The 13,526-nt window shown below is 48.8% G+C and overlaps 1 protein-coding gene across 1 annotated transcript; it reads right to left on the minus strand.

Moving 5' to 3' along the window:
• Positions 1–271: 271 nt before the first annotated feature.
• NCSTN (nicastrin) lies at positions 272–13,481 on the minus strand. The gene is made up of 17 exons (XM_065660203.1): positions 13,351–13,481; positions 13,030–13,134; positions 11,654–11,777; positions 11,133–11,251; positions 9,935–10,080; positions 9,603–9,753; positions 9,242–9,351; positions 8,312–8,464; positions 6,854–6,958; positions 6,600–6,677; positions 5,895–6,064; positions 4,629–4,731; positions 4,256–4,351; positions 3,658–3,745; positions 3,373–3,527; positions 2,856–3,068; positions 272–1,242 (listed from the first exon to the last, which is right to left on the minus strand). The coding sequence occupies exons 1-17, from the start codon at positions 13,478–13,480 to the stop codon at positions 1,120–1,122; spliced, it is 2,169 nt and encodes a 722-aa protein (XP_065516275.1). The 5' UTR covers position 13,481; the 3' UTR covers positions 272–1,119.
• Between the last annotated feature and the right edge of the window lie 45 nt (positions 13,482–13,526).

Here is a 13,526-nt window from a genome sequence, read left to right on the forward strand (position 1 = left end):
AAACCCTCCCTATCCTCTAGGGAAGGGAAAGCGAGGTCTGCTTCAGCTATAGCATGCTCTGATTTCTGGTATTAATCCCCTCTCCCTGTTTTCTCCCTCCTGGCTTTGGACAGCAGCACCATCACACCTTGAAATCTGCTGAAGAATAAGTGAATTTTCACACAGAAGAAACAATCAGGAACATCCAAGTGCCTGGGCAGTCACAACCACCAGCCCCCAGAGCTCGCTGTTGCTGGGCACTAAGCCCTGGCATAGAAGGAAACAAAGTGTGTGAGCATCATTAAAAACCATGTTTATTATACCAGCTGCAAGGGCCTGACCAAGATCAAGGTACCGTGGTACAAAGTGCTGTTTGGAATGACCAGCAATCCCTGCCTTGAACTGCTTACAGTCTAACCAACATTGAGTTAACACCCTATCGTGTCTTTTGTCCAGCTAGAGAAAGAATTCCAGGTTTCACCATAATTCCCAAACCAAATGAGACAAAGCTCTGAGACCGTATTGCAACACCCAGTGGTTCTGGTCCTTTGGCAGCAACCAAGACAAACCAGGCAATGGGTTAACTTTGTAATTGGAGAATTTTTTAATTAAATGGAACTATTTATATATATACAAGGCCCAGAAAATATTGCACCATTTAAAAAAAGGACATTTTACATCTAATCATCTGTTTAACACACCTTGCCCTCCCTGCATTGGAACATACACAGGTTCACAGCAACGCCTGGGACGTAAACGGGCAACACGTGCCACCACGGAAATCCACTGGTCCACATACATCCCAGAGAAAACATCTCCCTTTCCACCTTGCCTTCAGCTAGGGAACACTTCCATCACCTTGTCATCTCACTGGCACAGGACCAATCCTCTCACATTGCTCAGAAGTAAAGACGAATTAAAAAGAAAGGCTTTGGGAACTCCTCAGTCACAGTTTCTTTAGGGCTTGGTCGGCACGGTTTTCTGGGAAAGTCTCTTATGTTTTCAGGGCTCAGCCCCAGAACCCGAGCGTGGAAGCTCTGGAGAGAACCATCTGCATCCCTATTCAGAGGCAGGGGCATTCCAGTGTAGTTTTATCTTTGACAATTGTAATCCAAGGGCTAAGACTTCTCAAGAGCATCTTCAGTAAGCCACAGCCCCAGGGTCTCGGGGGATGCTAAACAGTACATCTGCTTTGGCGTTGATGAAATAGGTGGCCAGGAGAGAGAAGACCAGAATGGCAATGCCCACAACCAAAGTGATTATCTAGGAAGGGAGGAGAAAACACTCAGTATTGTTGTCACAAACACAGCCCTGCAGCACCCCCCAGAATTTGCCTTGAATCATAAAATAGTTTGGGTTGGAAAGGACATTAAAATCATCCAGTTCCAACCCCCTGCCATGGGAAGGGATGCCCCACACTAGGCCACATCACCCAAGGCTCTGCTCAACCTGGCCTTGCACATTGCCAGGGATGGAGCATTTAGCACGTCTTCAGGCAACCTGTTCCAGTGCTTCACCACCCTCGCAGTAAAGAACTTCTTCCTTATATCTAACCTGAACTTCCCCTGTTTCAGTTTAAATCCATCACCCCTTGTCCTATTGCCACAGTCCCTGATGAATGAGGGGCTCTATCAGAAAGCCACAGACACCAGCTCACTACTACATGGAGGTGAGGAGATACTCCAGGATCTTATAGCCTTAGAAGAAAGCAACTGTAGGCAATCTGCCAGGTAGGATCAGGTCACCTTTTGCTGTGGTTGCCACCAATGCACACAAACTGACGTTCAAGAGAAAAGGTAAGAAAGTTCTATCATGGATTATAGAATCACGGAATGGTTTAGGTTGGAAGGGACCTTAAAGCTCATCCAGTTCCCACCCTCTCCCACAGGAAGGAACACCTTCCACTAGACCAAGTTGCTCCAAGCCCCATCCGGCCTGCCTTTGAACACTGCCAGGGATGGGAATATCTCAGAACAGACCCCACAGAGCAGTCACCAGAACTCTGTCAGTACATTTTCAATCAGGTCAACACTTTGGGAATGGTTAGGCTCAAACTGCATCTCCAGGGCACCAGTGTCTGCTGGGCTGTAACACGCCAAGACACAAGCAGGGCTCTGGGCTTGCCTGGCAGCGTTCAAAAGGCCCAGTGCTACAGAACTAAATTGCTTGGATTTCAAATAATCACCTGAGAGGTGCAACAACTGCCTGGGCTTGCATGGCCTTTGGGTGGCTTACTGCTAGGCCATGATGATGCCATCCTGTGCACTCCTGAGTCAGTCCTGACAACCTGACATCATTAACAGCCAACCAGAGGGCATCAAAACAGGCACAGTGTCCCAGTGTGACTGTATGCTTAACCCTTATTCTGCTGGCACTTAAGCCACATCACACTCAGCTAAGGGCTGCTCAGAACCTGAGACACTGAACCACCATCAGCTTTTGTTTGCGAAAGTTATTAAAGACTTATTTCTCTGCTGTTAAGAGGGGATTCAAAGGGCAGGAAGGAAAATCTGGGTCATGGATCAGGCAAAACAACAGCCAGGTTGAATCCCTGTGCCTGGGGAAGGGGTTAAGACTCCTGTGCCTCTATCTTTTATTCACAGAGCTCAGCCTGCTCATGGGACTCTTGATTATTCTGCACAGTCTCAGTCCCAGTGACTCTGTTATTAACCCACAAATAGCCAGAGGTGGAAGGATGATCACCAGCAATGCTCTTGGTCACCTCCTTTTCCAGGATCAAAGCCTGTTCTTAACAGAGGAGCTCCCAGAAGATCTTGGAACAAACTCTGAGTTGTTTCTCCAGCAGTCAAGAGGTGCTATTCAAAGCCAGTCAGATCTTTTCCTCTACTTTCTTTTCCAGACATGTACAAACTCACCTCTAGCTCCCTGCTGGCAACCAGAAATATTCGGGCCCGGATCTCTTTCCACCGACTCTCTGTCCATGTGGAATACTCTGTAGATCCCCACTGCCTCAGCTCAAAGGCAGGAGAGAGCGCTTTGCTTAGGTGAACAGTTGACCGAATGCAGTAGGGGACTCGGGATGTCGAGTTGGGATCAAGGGAACCCTGCACCCAGGCATAGTCATACATCTGCAATAAAAACAGGAGAGTAAGAGACAGGAAAGAGCCACCAAATAAGCCCTGTCCCCTCGTCCTGAAACCTTACCTGTGTCTCTGGGGAGAGACAAACAGACTTTACTGCCTGCTCTCACTGTAAGGGGATCCTCTGGCCTCCTCTTCCTCTGCCCCTGGGCATTAAGATGCCTCCCTGTTGGGAGTTTCCCACTTCTCCCACATTATTACGAGTAAAGGAAAGCATTCCTAAGCAGCCTTCCTCAAAAGCAGAAACCACCAAAGCTTGTCTGTCACCAATGTCACTCTAATGGCTACTTACTTCTGTCTCACTGTTGGGTGATTTTTCAGGGTTCAGGCACTCCTCCTTAGTGAAGTTAACAACAGTGCCCGTGAGGTTGGCCAGGACATACTGCACAAGGTAGGTAGTGTTCACAGGGCTGGAAACAGCCACATAGTGCTGGGGAACATCATCACCTGGAGCAGTCAGAGAAGAGGGAATGGCAGGGAGAAGGCCAGGAGCAGACAATGTGGCACTTTAGAAAGCTGCCAGGTAACATATGGGGTCAAACCCAGCCCCTGTTCTTCTGTCCTGTGTTGCTCTTACCCAGGATTCCTTTTAAGTCTGGTTTAATGATGGACTGAAACCAGGAATTGTTCATTTTAATCAGAAAGCCATACAGCATTCGAGAGACCTGGGAAGAGATGGAAATTGCTTTATACAAAGAGGAAAGAAAATAGCACCCCAACAGCTATATATCTCAAGATTATTTGGCTCACGGATGTTTCCCACTACAGGGGCCAAGAGCAGAGCAAAGGAGAAACTGTATGTCACGACTGTATATGATTTCATATAAGCTATGAAAATTGGGTTTGATTCCAGGTCTGCCAACTCCTGAGTCAACCCCTGTGGCGCACGCTGCCATTTCACCTCAGCTTATTCTTCTGCTCTGTGGGTCAAGGATAAAGGAGCTCTGTTCTGTAGAGGGCTCCTGAAGCTTAATGCCTGGCCTGAGATCAGGTGAAGTAGAGAAGGGTGAAAGGGTTTTCACTCAGCTGTGGTGAGGAAAGAGCAAAGGGGGGAAGTAAAGCCCTCACTGAGACAGACAGGACAGCGTGCTGTGTAAACACATCTAAACAGAGACAGAAGGGAAGTACGTGAGGGCTCATCAGAGATGCAGGGACTCAATCCCATCTGCTCGTACCGTTCTTGGATCTGCCTGAATAGCAGAGGTGGTGTTGGCTCCCCCTGCAAGGCGGTAGAGAGCACGGGCGACCACTGTGGCAACTTCTGCCAGGGACTGCAAAGGAAGAGCGCTCTGTGTTAATCAAGACAGGCAGATCCAGCAAAACAAGCAGGAGAGCAAGCCAAGATCTATACATCCATCAAAACCCTCACGTTGTGCTAGCATTTGAGTAGCTATTGCCTTTGTCACCGTACAAAGCACTCCCCACCTTCTTTCTGCCCTTTTTGGAAACAGGTTTCCCCCCTCTCCTCATGAGCTTGCTTCTATCCGCCCCTACCCAAAGCCCCATCTGCCCCAGGTGCAGCAGCTAAAGAAAACGGGCATCAGGAACCTTGGCTGTATCCGTGACATACTCCAAGGTCTCCTCAGGGCTAAGCCCCTCGGGGTATTGCATCTGGATGTTCTCTGGAGTGTCGTACATGCTCTGGTAGTATCTGCAAAGAAGAAGGCAAACAGAGGTTGGGGAGGGGCAGAAAGAAACCACGGGGCATGGAATTCAATTCAGACTGTGCCTAAACCAAACAGTGGGAGCAGTCTCCTGGGAGCGGAGAGACAGCCCTGCCAAAGCACTGCCCTGCCACACGCTCCTTAAAGCATTTAATGAGGCTTTATAATGAACTTGGCCCTTCCACAGCTTCTCCCATCTGAGGATCTCCAAGCAATTTACAGGCTGTGATTAGCTTTCAGGTGGGCGACAGCCCAAGCTATTAAATGGGTAGAGAAACTGAGGCAAGGAGAGCCCATGCACAAGGGCTCCTGGGAAAAGGGCTTTTGCTGCAAGTCGTGCCAGTGGATTTTATTAATGCCCTATCTTGAAGGCAGGGAGGAATTCCAAGTGCGCTCCGAGAGAGATTTCCACCAAGGCACACACAGCTGAACTGGGAATTGGGCTAAAAACCCAACACATGGTCCGTGCACCCGACATCACCAGTCTACACAAAGGTCCCACAGCAGCAAGCTGTGCTTTCCTCCAGCTTAGGTTTTCTTATCCCTTTAAAGCAGTGCAGATTTAGAGGTGAAAGGGAAGCTATTTCCCCTTGATTGCTACAGAGAGCCTCAGAAACAGCAGGGAAGGAGAGAAAATGAAGGGAAAGGGATGATTTGGAGAGTTTAGGGAAGAAGAATGAGGAATATTTCTGTCTTCGACCCCACATTTCCACTCCAAAGTCGAAGCGGAGCAGGGGGTCTCCAAGCAGCACACCATAGTAGGGTCATGTGGGGTGAATGCAAGTGCTCTTTCCACTGCCTGGGGCTTTTTGCCATTGCAAATAGAAAGCTGTATTAAAAACAACAAAAAAAAGGCAGCTAGCTGCTGGAAGAACAGATGAGGCTTAGGCACGCTCAGTTGCCATTTGCTCACCTTTGGCTTCCAGCCAGCTGTGGGGAACATTTTCTGTACAAAACTGGATTTCTTTCGCTTGTCAGAATAATTATGTCGTGCTTGTTCAATGACATGGCACATGTCTGCTCCTCTGCTCCCCCACATGTATGTTGGGGAGCACACATGTATGTTGCAGGAGCTCAGGTGCCATCTGCTGGCACCACTGCCTTTGGCCAGAGGCCAGCCTGGACCTGCTGAGCCTGGAGAAGCAAGTACCTGTTCTGGAAGGCGGTTCTGTGGTCAGTCAGGACTACTCCAGGGATGTGCCGGGCTCGAAGGAAGCGCTGGAAGGAGGATGGGGGAAGAGGCTGCGAGAATCCAGCTTCCTGAAAAGTCACGTTTGCTCCCAGGCTGCTGTTCCCCAGGATATCCAGCAAGTTTCTAACCTGAAAGAAGAGAAACCAGCACTGTTCTGCTGCCCTTTTGGATGTGTTATTTCTCCGGAAAGGTTAATATTATAGAATCATAGAATGGTTTGGGTTGTTCCAAGCCCTGTCCAACCTGGCCTTGAACACTGCCAGGGATGGGGCAGCCACAGCTTCTCTGGGCACCCTGTGCCAGCACCTCAGCACCCTCAACAGGGAAGAATATCTGCCTAAGAGCTCATCTCAGTCTCCCCTCTGTCAGGTTAAAGCCATTCCCCTTGGCCTGTCCCTACAGGCCCTTATCCAAAGCCCCTCTCCAGGTTTCCTGTAGCCCCTTTAGGCAGTGGAGCTGCTCTCAGGTCTCCCCTTAAGGAGCCTTCTCTTATCTGGGCTGATCCAGCCCAGATCTCTCAGCCTGGCTCAAGAACAGAGCCGTTCCAGCTGCCGCAGCATCTCCATGGCCTCCTCTGGACTCACTCCAGCATGTCCACAAAGATCCACATCCTGATTATCTGCAGTGTGCTAAAGATCAACCACACAGATTACTTTCTATTACCTGTACATTAACAGATTCATTCATTCGAGAGACAGGGTCTGTATGCATCCATAGGACCGAATCATTCCTCAGAGCCACCTTCAAGAAGAAAACGAAACCACCATGAGTATGTGGCTGAACATCACTGACTCTTGCAGAGGAGGCAAGTTCAGCCCAGGGAAAAATCAAGCCCAGTTAAAAGCTGGCTGGGAAAAGCCCAGCTCAATTATCACAGAGAAACAGGGAATAAAAAGGTCCCCGGAGTTATCCCACACCTGATTCAACTCCACAAATGAATGAATGTTGTCCAAGCGGAGAGGAAACTTGTCTTTTTCCATATCATACACCATTCGTGAGCTGCCAATGTAATCAAAGGTCTCCTGCAACAGAAGAGAGAATCCAGCCACACAGGAATCACCTGGATATGTGCCTGGGGCAACTACCAGCAATATCTGAGAGACTGAGGTGGACCAAACCCAAGAGTCGGAGGGGCAACTACTGCCCCAAGTGTTTCTGAAGGTTCACATAGCCTGCGACACACTGGAAAACCAAAGTAAATATGCCATTGTGCCTGGCTCCAAAGACGAAGGTGTTGTAGGAAGGGATGGAGCAAAGGACAAAAAGGAAGGCATTGAGCAAAAAAAGCCCAGGGGACAGCTATTGAATTCCACAAAGTTGGTCAGAGTTAAGTGAGCACCGATATCTAGCGAGATACTGTTACTGTGAGTAACAGCAGAGAGGAATTAACATAGCCTTTACTCTGGCATAAGCCATCCTTCTTTGTTTTTTAGTAAGGAGTACAGCAAGTCAGGGAAAAAGGGAATTCTCCATTCCAGGAACTACACATTTTCCTGAAAAGGGGGATGTCTGTTTCCCCTAAAAGAATAAGGAAGTAAAGGCTGGATGAGTTTGTCAAGGGAGCTATAAGGAGCTGGGGAAGAATAGATGCCCTTAAGAAGACAAAAGCAGGCAATGAAGTCAGAGGCAGCAACAAGACTTTCCTCTTGACTCATTTACAGTCAAGTCTTCTTATCCCTCCTCCTTTCTGGGAGCATGACAGAGAATGTCCATTCCTTCTGTCTGCTGGGTCTCCCCCTGAGCAATCTCGATCATGTATGTACTGAGGAGGGTGAATGAAGGGAATCACATGGCCACAGCATGCGGCTGTGGGAGCCAGTTTCACAAAGCTGCACAAAAGAAGCCATCAGTGTGCAGATGCCTTGAGGGGAACATCAGCTGTTGGCCATCAGTCCCTCCTCCACACGCTTGTTCTGCTTTTCCACAGCTGCCAACTCCAGAGCTGGGCTCTCAGAAATGAGCTGCATTTTGCTGTCGTCAACACATATATTTTTAATCTAGCCCTTTTCTGGGCTTCATTTCAGAATTTAAAGCCTGGCCACTGCAGTTCATCCCTAATGGGGGTGAGGCAGAGAGCAGGTACACAGGCAGGCACACTGGGAGGAGACATGAGGAAAGCAAAGTTTGTGTCATTCATACAACATGAACTGTGGGGCAGAATATGGGTAGCCCCCAGTGGAAGCTCCATCTGCTGTTGTTATCCCAGTGCAATTAAGACCCTGTTCTCACTGGGGGAGCAGAGAGAAGCACGGTGTGGGGATGCAGACAAATTGACTTTGTACAAAGAGTAGGGAAAAAGTTCATTTGCAGGCAGCTAAGGGCTGATTTGATCTCTTGGAACAAGCCAAATGGTGGAGCGATGCCACAGCTCTTACCCCTTGGAAGAAGGTGAACATTATATTCCTTTGCAGCAAATGAACATCTGATGCTTTGTGAAGGGCTTCAGCAGCAGCCAAGTGGGTCACAAAAGAAGAGACAGCACTCTCTGCCCCGGGTGCAATGTTCCAGAAGAAGGAATGGCTGTCAATCTGGAAGCACAAACAGGAGGTGTAAGAAATGTGCGCACAGAGAGAGGAATAGAGCATTGGAGAGCAAATCTATCACCTCACTCCTATCCCCCTCATCCTACTGATAAGTGAAGAACCAAAGCACCCTGTTTAATGAAACTTAAAATACCAACAACATTGCTGTGGCAGTCCTGAGCTCTCAGAGCCCTGTCCAGAAAACAGAGATTAGCGACTATAGTGCTATTTTAATGCCAAAATCCCTCTTCAGCATGAGCCTCTGAGACAAGGACAAAAGGGAGTCTGGAACTGGAGCTTGGAAAGTGACTGTAAACCAACTGCTAGATGGGGAAGTGAACTTCATTCTCAGCTCTGACACTGACTCACTGCCCGACACACAACAAAGTCTCCATGTGATTCAGTCTCTTCCCCCCAAAAAATACAGATGAGCCAACTATGCTGTCTGTGACACTTTATAAGGGTGTGAAATATCTTAGGAAAGCCCAACAGACATGTTATTTCTACTTGTCTTGTTCCATCAGTGAAAGAAATGCTGAGAAAAGCCCCATGTAAAACAGAAGTAAAATGCAGATGTCCTTCTGTCGAAACAAAAAACTAGGTAAACCCACCAATCAAAAGGCTTGTACTTGCAGAAACCCAACAGCCAGTGAGGTCTAAAAGGTTTAGAACATGGGAAGAAATGAAACTAAGTCAGAGAAGTATATTCCCATGAGACTTGAAGCCCACATCTCTCCAGAATCCTGTTCCATGATCTACAAAGCAGGATCAGGAGGTACCTACTCGTGTGGCGACAATAATAACTTCCTTCTCAGGATCGACTTTCCCAGAGGAATTAATAGGTTGCAAGGTGCTCCACACGTTGTAATCAAGGAGAGGATCACAGACAACCTCTAGGAAACAGGAAAAATCATTGTCTGAGTTGAGATTACAGCAGTGACAAGTGGGAAATGAGCTTTCTGGTCAGCTCAGTGGATCTATGAGTTTCTGCTCCACAGGGGTGAAGTCCTGGCCCCAGGAAAGTCACTGCCAGGGGAAAGGATTTCAGTGCATGTACACACTCCTTTCTTTTACACAACTGTATTCCCCTGGGATTCTTACCACCAGTCTTATGGGGCTGACAAGGGAAAAGGAATCTGCTCACCTGGATTAATGCTGAAGGTGCTTTGGAGGGAGCTGCGTCTCATGCACGTGACAGTGCTGGTGACAGCATGCATGTGGGAGAAAAGCTGCATGGCACAGAGAGGGTACTCGGGGCCAGATCCATCACGAGGGACATTATGGTCTTGATAACACTGGATGGAAATAAAAATCATTCCAAAATTAACCTTTCTGTAATAGCACTGTGTCCTGCATGTAAAATCAAACGTCTTTTTACTCTACATTTCAACATCCGAGAGGAAACAAAACTTCGTGCCCCCTTTCCTTAGCTGTGCAGCAGTTTCCCCTCCCCTGCTCACTGAGGAAGTGCAGTACCTGCTTAATAACTTGTGTCTCATTGGCATCTTCGAGGAGAAAAATAGGGAAGTCAAAATCCTCATATGAAAGCCCACTCCCCACAGGATTCCACACGGTCTTATTGCAGTGTGCAAACTGAGGGCCATAATCTTTGGAATAGACACCTGGAAACAGAAAAGAAATGGGCAAACCTGAAGCTGCAAGAGAATAACAGACTGCAGGAGAAGTAGGGCCTGCTGAGAAAATAGCAGCACATCCAGAATGAGCAGCATTATGGGCTGAGGAACCAGCTGATAAAAGCTTGGAGAGATGGAGCTGGTCACTGCATGTGGCCGAGTGGCAGAGACAGAGCATTGTGCCATGCCGAGAGGATGAGGAACGTGCATGCTCAGAGCCATCCCATGCCAGGAGGCTGGCAGGAGAACTCAGAGAGCATTTATCACCTGCTGAGAGAGTGGAGGAAGCACACAGAGAAACATTCTACTTCAAAAGGAGGAACATACAAACCCACAGTTTCTGGGCTCATTGTGTGCTGGAAGAAACCCTGAGGCAGCTGCAAATGTGCCTATCACATTAACATCTAGATATGGTACAAACAGCGTGGAGGCAGAGGCAGGACAAATGCAGCACACCAGACTCCTCTCAGGAGGGGACAGGGCATCCTGTGCAGCAGAAAGCTGCAAAACTACAGAAGGTGGAGCAATTTCACAGAATGTGCAAAATATAACAGAGCAAATCTGCTGCATGAAGAAAACAGTGAAATGAAAACCTAAGTGAAAGCACAGGGGGAATGAAAACCTAAGTGAGAGCACAGGGGGAATTCAGAGGAGCACAATGTCATTTTAAAAAGCAGGAACTGGCTGGGACAGAAAGGTTCATGCACGTTCCACACGGTCTATACCAACATAAGATGCTTTAATGATCACATGTGGACAAAGGACAAATTTCATGTGTTAAAGACAAAGTTACCACAACCCGTGGTCAGGTTTAACATTTGTCTGTCTTCTCTAAAGCTGCTATCCCAGCCCTTGTTGGGAAATGATTAGATTCCAGTTCACACCAGCTGCTTTGAAATAACATATTGAGCCTGTTCTCTTAAACGCCATTTTGACATATAGCTGAAATTTCAGCTATCCTTTGCACCTCTTGGCCCATACAGTGTAAAAGCACCAGTTCTCTTCCTCCCAACAAGGATAAAAACTTAACATTTCCTTACCAAACCCATCATTGGGGCACTTCAAACCAGGAGAGAATCCCTGGGGAGGGCTTGGCTTGGCAATGGCCACAGCAAGGCCAGACACTCGTGAGGTTCCCTTCAGCTGCTGCATTACCCTCCTGGAAGAGAGAACATACAACTGAAATGATGAATTCAGTAATGAATTCTGCAACAAGCAGAGAAGTTCAGCCCCTTCTTTCCTGCTCTGCCCAGAAGAGATGTGACCAATCTTAATCATACTGTTTAATGAACTTTTGTAACTGCTACAGTGATGAATGTGGCATAAGAATTGACACAGAGCAGAGCTCTAACAGCAAAGCAGTCTGTTTAAGAAGAAATCAATTCAGGCACTAAACCACAGTAAACCCACAAATGTTTCAATGTCACTACACTTCAATCTGTGAGGGCTGATTCTGCCATCTATCACTTGAAAAATGATGTTTCCATCACCACAACAGGGACCCACGCTGCTCTTGCAGGCTCCCATCACCCTGGGAAGATAAAAACTGACAATGACCAACCTGTTGAAGAGGCTCCCATCCAACAGGACCATGTAGGGTGGGTGTGGGCCATCAGCCAGCACCCAGTTCAGGTCCTCCTCCTTCTCCACCACATGGATCACCCCTGTGTCTCCACTGATAGAGGCTGTGGGAAGAGAGTGTGCCCTTTATGTCTCACAGTGATCTGCTTCATTCCCACCCTAAGGCACAACGGAACAGCAGGGCAGTGTGCTGGTAAGGGCTTTAGGGAAGGACAGCTCATGGAGTTACAGGGCTGGAAGAAGCAGTTTGGTGAAGAAGCATTATTTGGCTAGAGCAGGACAGAAAAAGGAACAGTGGCTTTTAGCAGGGAACTCAAAATAGCTGAACACATAGATTAAGAAATAAACACTCCTGTGGTGGAAGCATCTTTTGGTTAAGCATGTTCAAGGGCCTCCATTTAGTTGCTAAATAAGCAACTAGAAGTCTCTTGTGACTGAAGAGAATAAGGAAGGAGGAAACTTGAGGCCCTGAGACAGAAAGGCACCTGCCTCAATCACCACAGGCACACAAGCAGTTTAGTGCTGCCCTCAGCAAAGAGTAAAGATGGTAAATCATAGCTCAGCATGAGCTAAGAGTGGGACAGCAAAGGGGAATAACAACAAAGGAGGTCCACTGCTTGTGATTCCACCAAAGGAACTGGACGACTGACAAAATGCTTTATAAGAAGCTATGGATAAAACCAAGCATTTTGCTCCCCAGCACAGTTAGTAAGCAGGAAGGCAGGGCTGTGTATGGCTGTCTGCCCAAACACTGAGCTCACACACAAGGTGGAAGAGAACACAGAGAACCTTGTACCCTGGGTTATCTACAGACCAAGTGCTGCCCTTTAGTGGCAGCTGAGAACCTCTGCTGCAGGGAGTGGCTCACTGTGGAAGCAAAACTGAATGGAGAATGAGCAAAACACAGAGTCACAGTAAAATGAGCCAAGAACACTGCTTGAATGAGGTTCCCTTATCGATCTTTCCATTGTAAGTCATGCACTCCTGCCTTCCCCATTCCAATACGGCAAAACCCCCCTTACAATGTTAACAGCACTGCACAAGCAGCTCAGCCAAACCCCCTTCAGATGCTACCTTGTCACTCCTTCACTCTCATGCCTTGTTAACCCCTCATGCACTCTGCAGCGCTCAGAGCTTGGCTCAAAACTCTGCTCTCCACCTTAGCAGGGATTTTGGAGAACTCTTTAAGGTTTCCACCCCTCAACTTAGCAGAAACAGGTCTGTAGCCAGCAACACGAGAGTAGGATTGGAAAACAGGGCAAACAGCGAAGAAAACAAGGGCAGCACTGACCCAGGCAAGCCCAAGAGCTGCCTCGCACCCAAGGCGCAGCTCGGGGGCCCCGCTGCTGTACTCACACTGGCAGCCGATCTGGTGGGTGGCATTCAGGAGGCGGACGCACGGCGCCGTTTTGTTCAGGGGGATGTAGATCTTCCTCTCCACAGAGTTCCCCTGGCAGGAACCTGCGGAGAAAACACAGCCCCGCCTAAGAGGGGGACAAACCCGGGGCTCCGGCACCCCAAAACGCTCTCCATGACTCGGAAAGGGGGAACGCCAGCCCCTCCCCAGCTCGGAGGGTGCCGCCACCTCACAGGGGGGCAGGCCCGGCCCTCGCTGCCTTCACCTCAGCCGCCGAGCGGTTGCAACCTGGGGGAAACCCCGCTCGTCTCAAACCTCACCCGCTGCCAGCACGGCCAGAAGCAGTCCCCGGAGCATCGCCCACCAGGCTGGAAGCGAGGCCCAGCAGCCCCCCGCAGCGGCCGCCATCACCGGTCCCCCCCACGCTCTCCCCACCGCCTCCACCGCCATATTCCCGGCCCTTCCGCTTCCTCCACCGCGACCACCGGAAGCCGCT

Source organism: Lathamus discolor, chromosome 24 (genome assembly GCF_037157495.1).
Source record: "Lathamus discolor isolate bLatDis1 chromosome 24, bLatDis1.hap1, whole genome shotgun sequence".
Taxonomy (NCBI): Eukaryota; Metazoa; Chordata; class Aves; order Psittaciformes; family Psittacidae; genus Lathamus; species Lathamus discolor.

Excerpts from the sequence above, each read along its gene's own strand:
- NCSTN (XM_065660203.1), bottom strand. The coding sequence starts at position 13,480 with ATGGCGGTGGAGGCGGTGGGGAGAGCGTGGGGGGGACCGGTGATGGCG. Across the intron at positions 10,081-11,132 it reads GTGCCCCAATGATGGGTTTG|GTGTCTATTCCAAAGATTAT; the intron begins GTAAGGAAATGT and ends TTCTGTTTCCAG. Across the intron at positions 6,678-6,853 it reads CATTTGTGGAGTTGAATCAG|GTGGCTCTGAGGAATGATTC; the intron begins GTGTGGGATAAC and ends TTCTTCTTGAAG.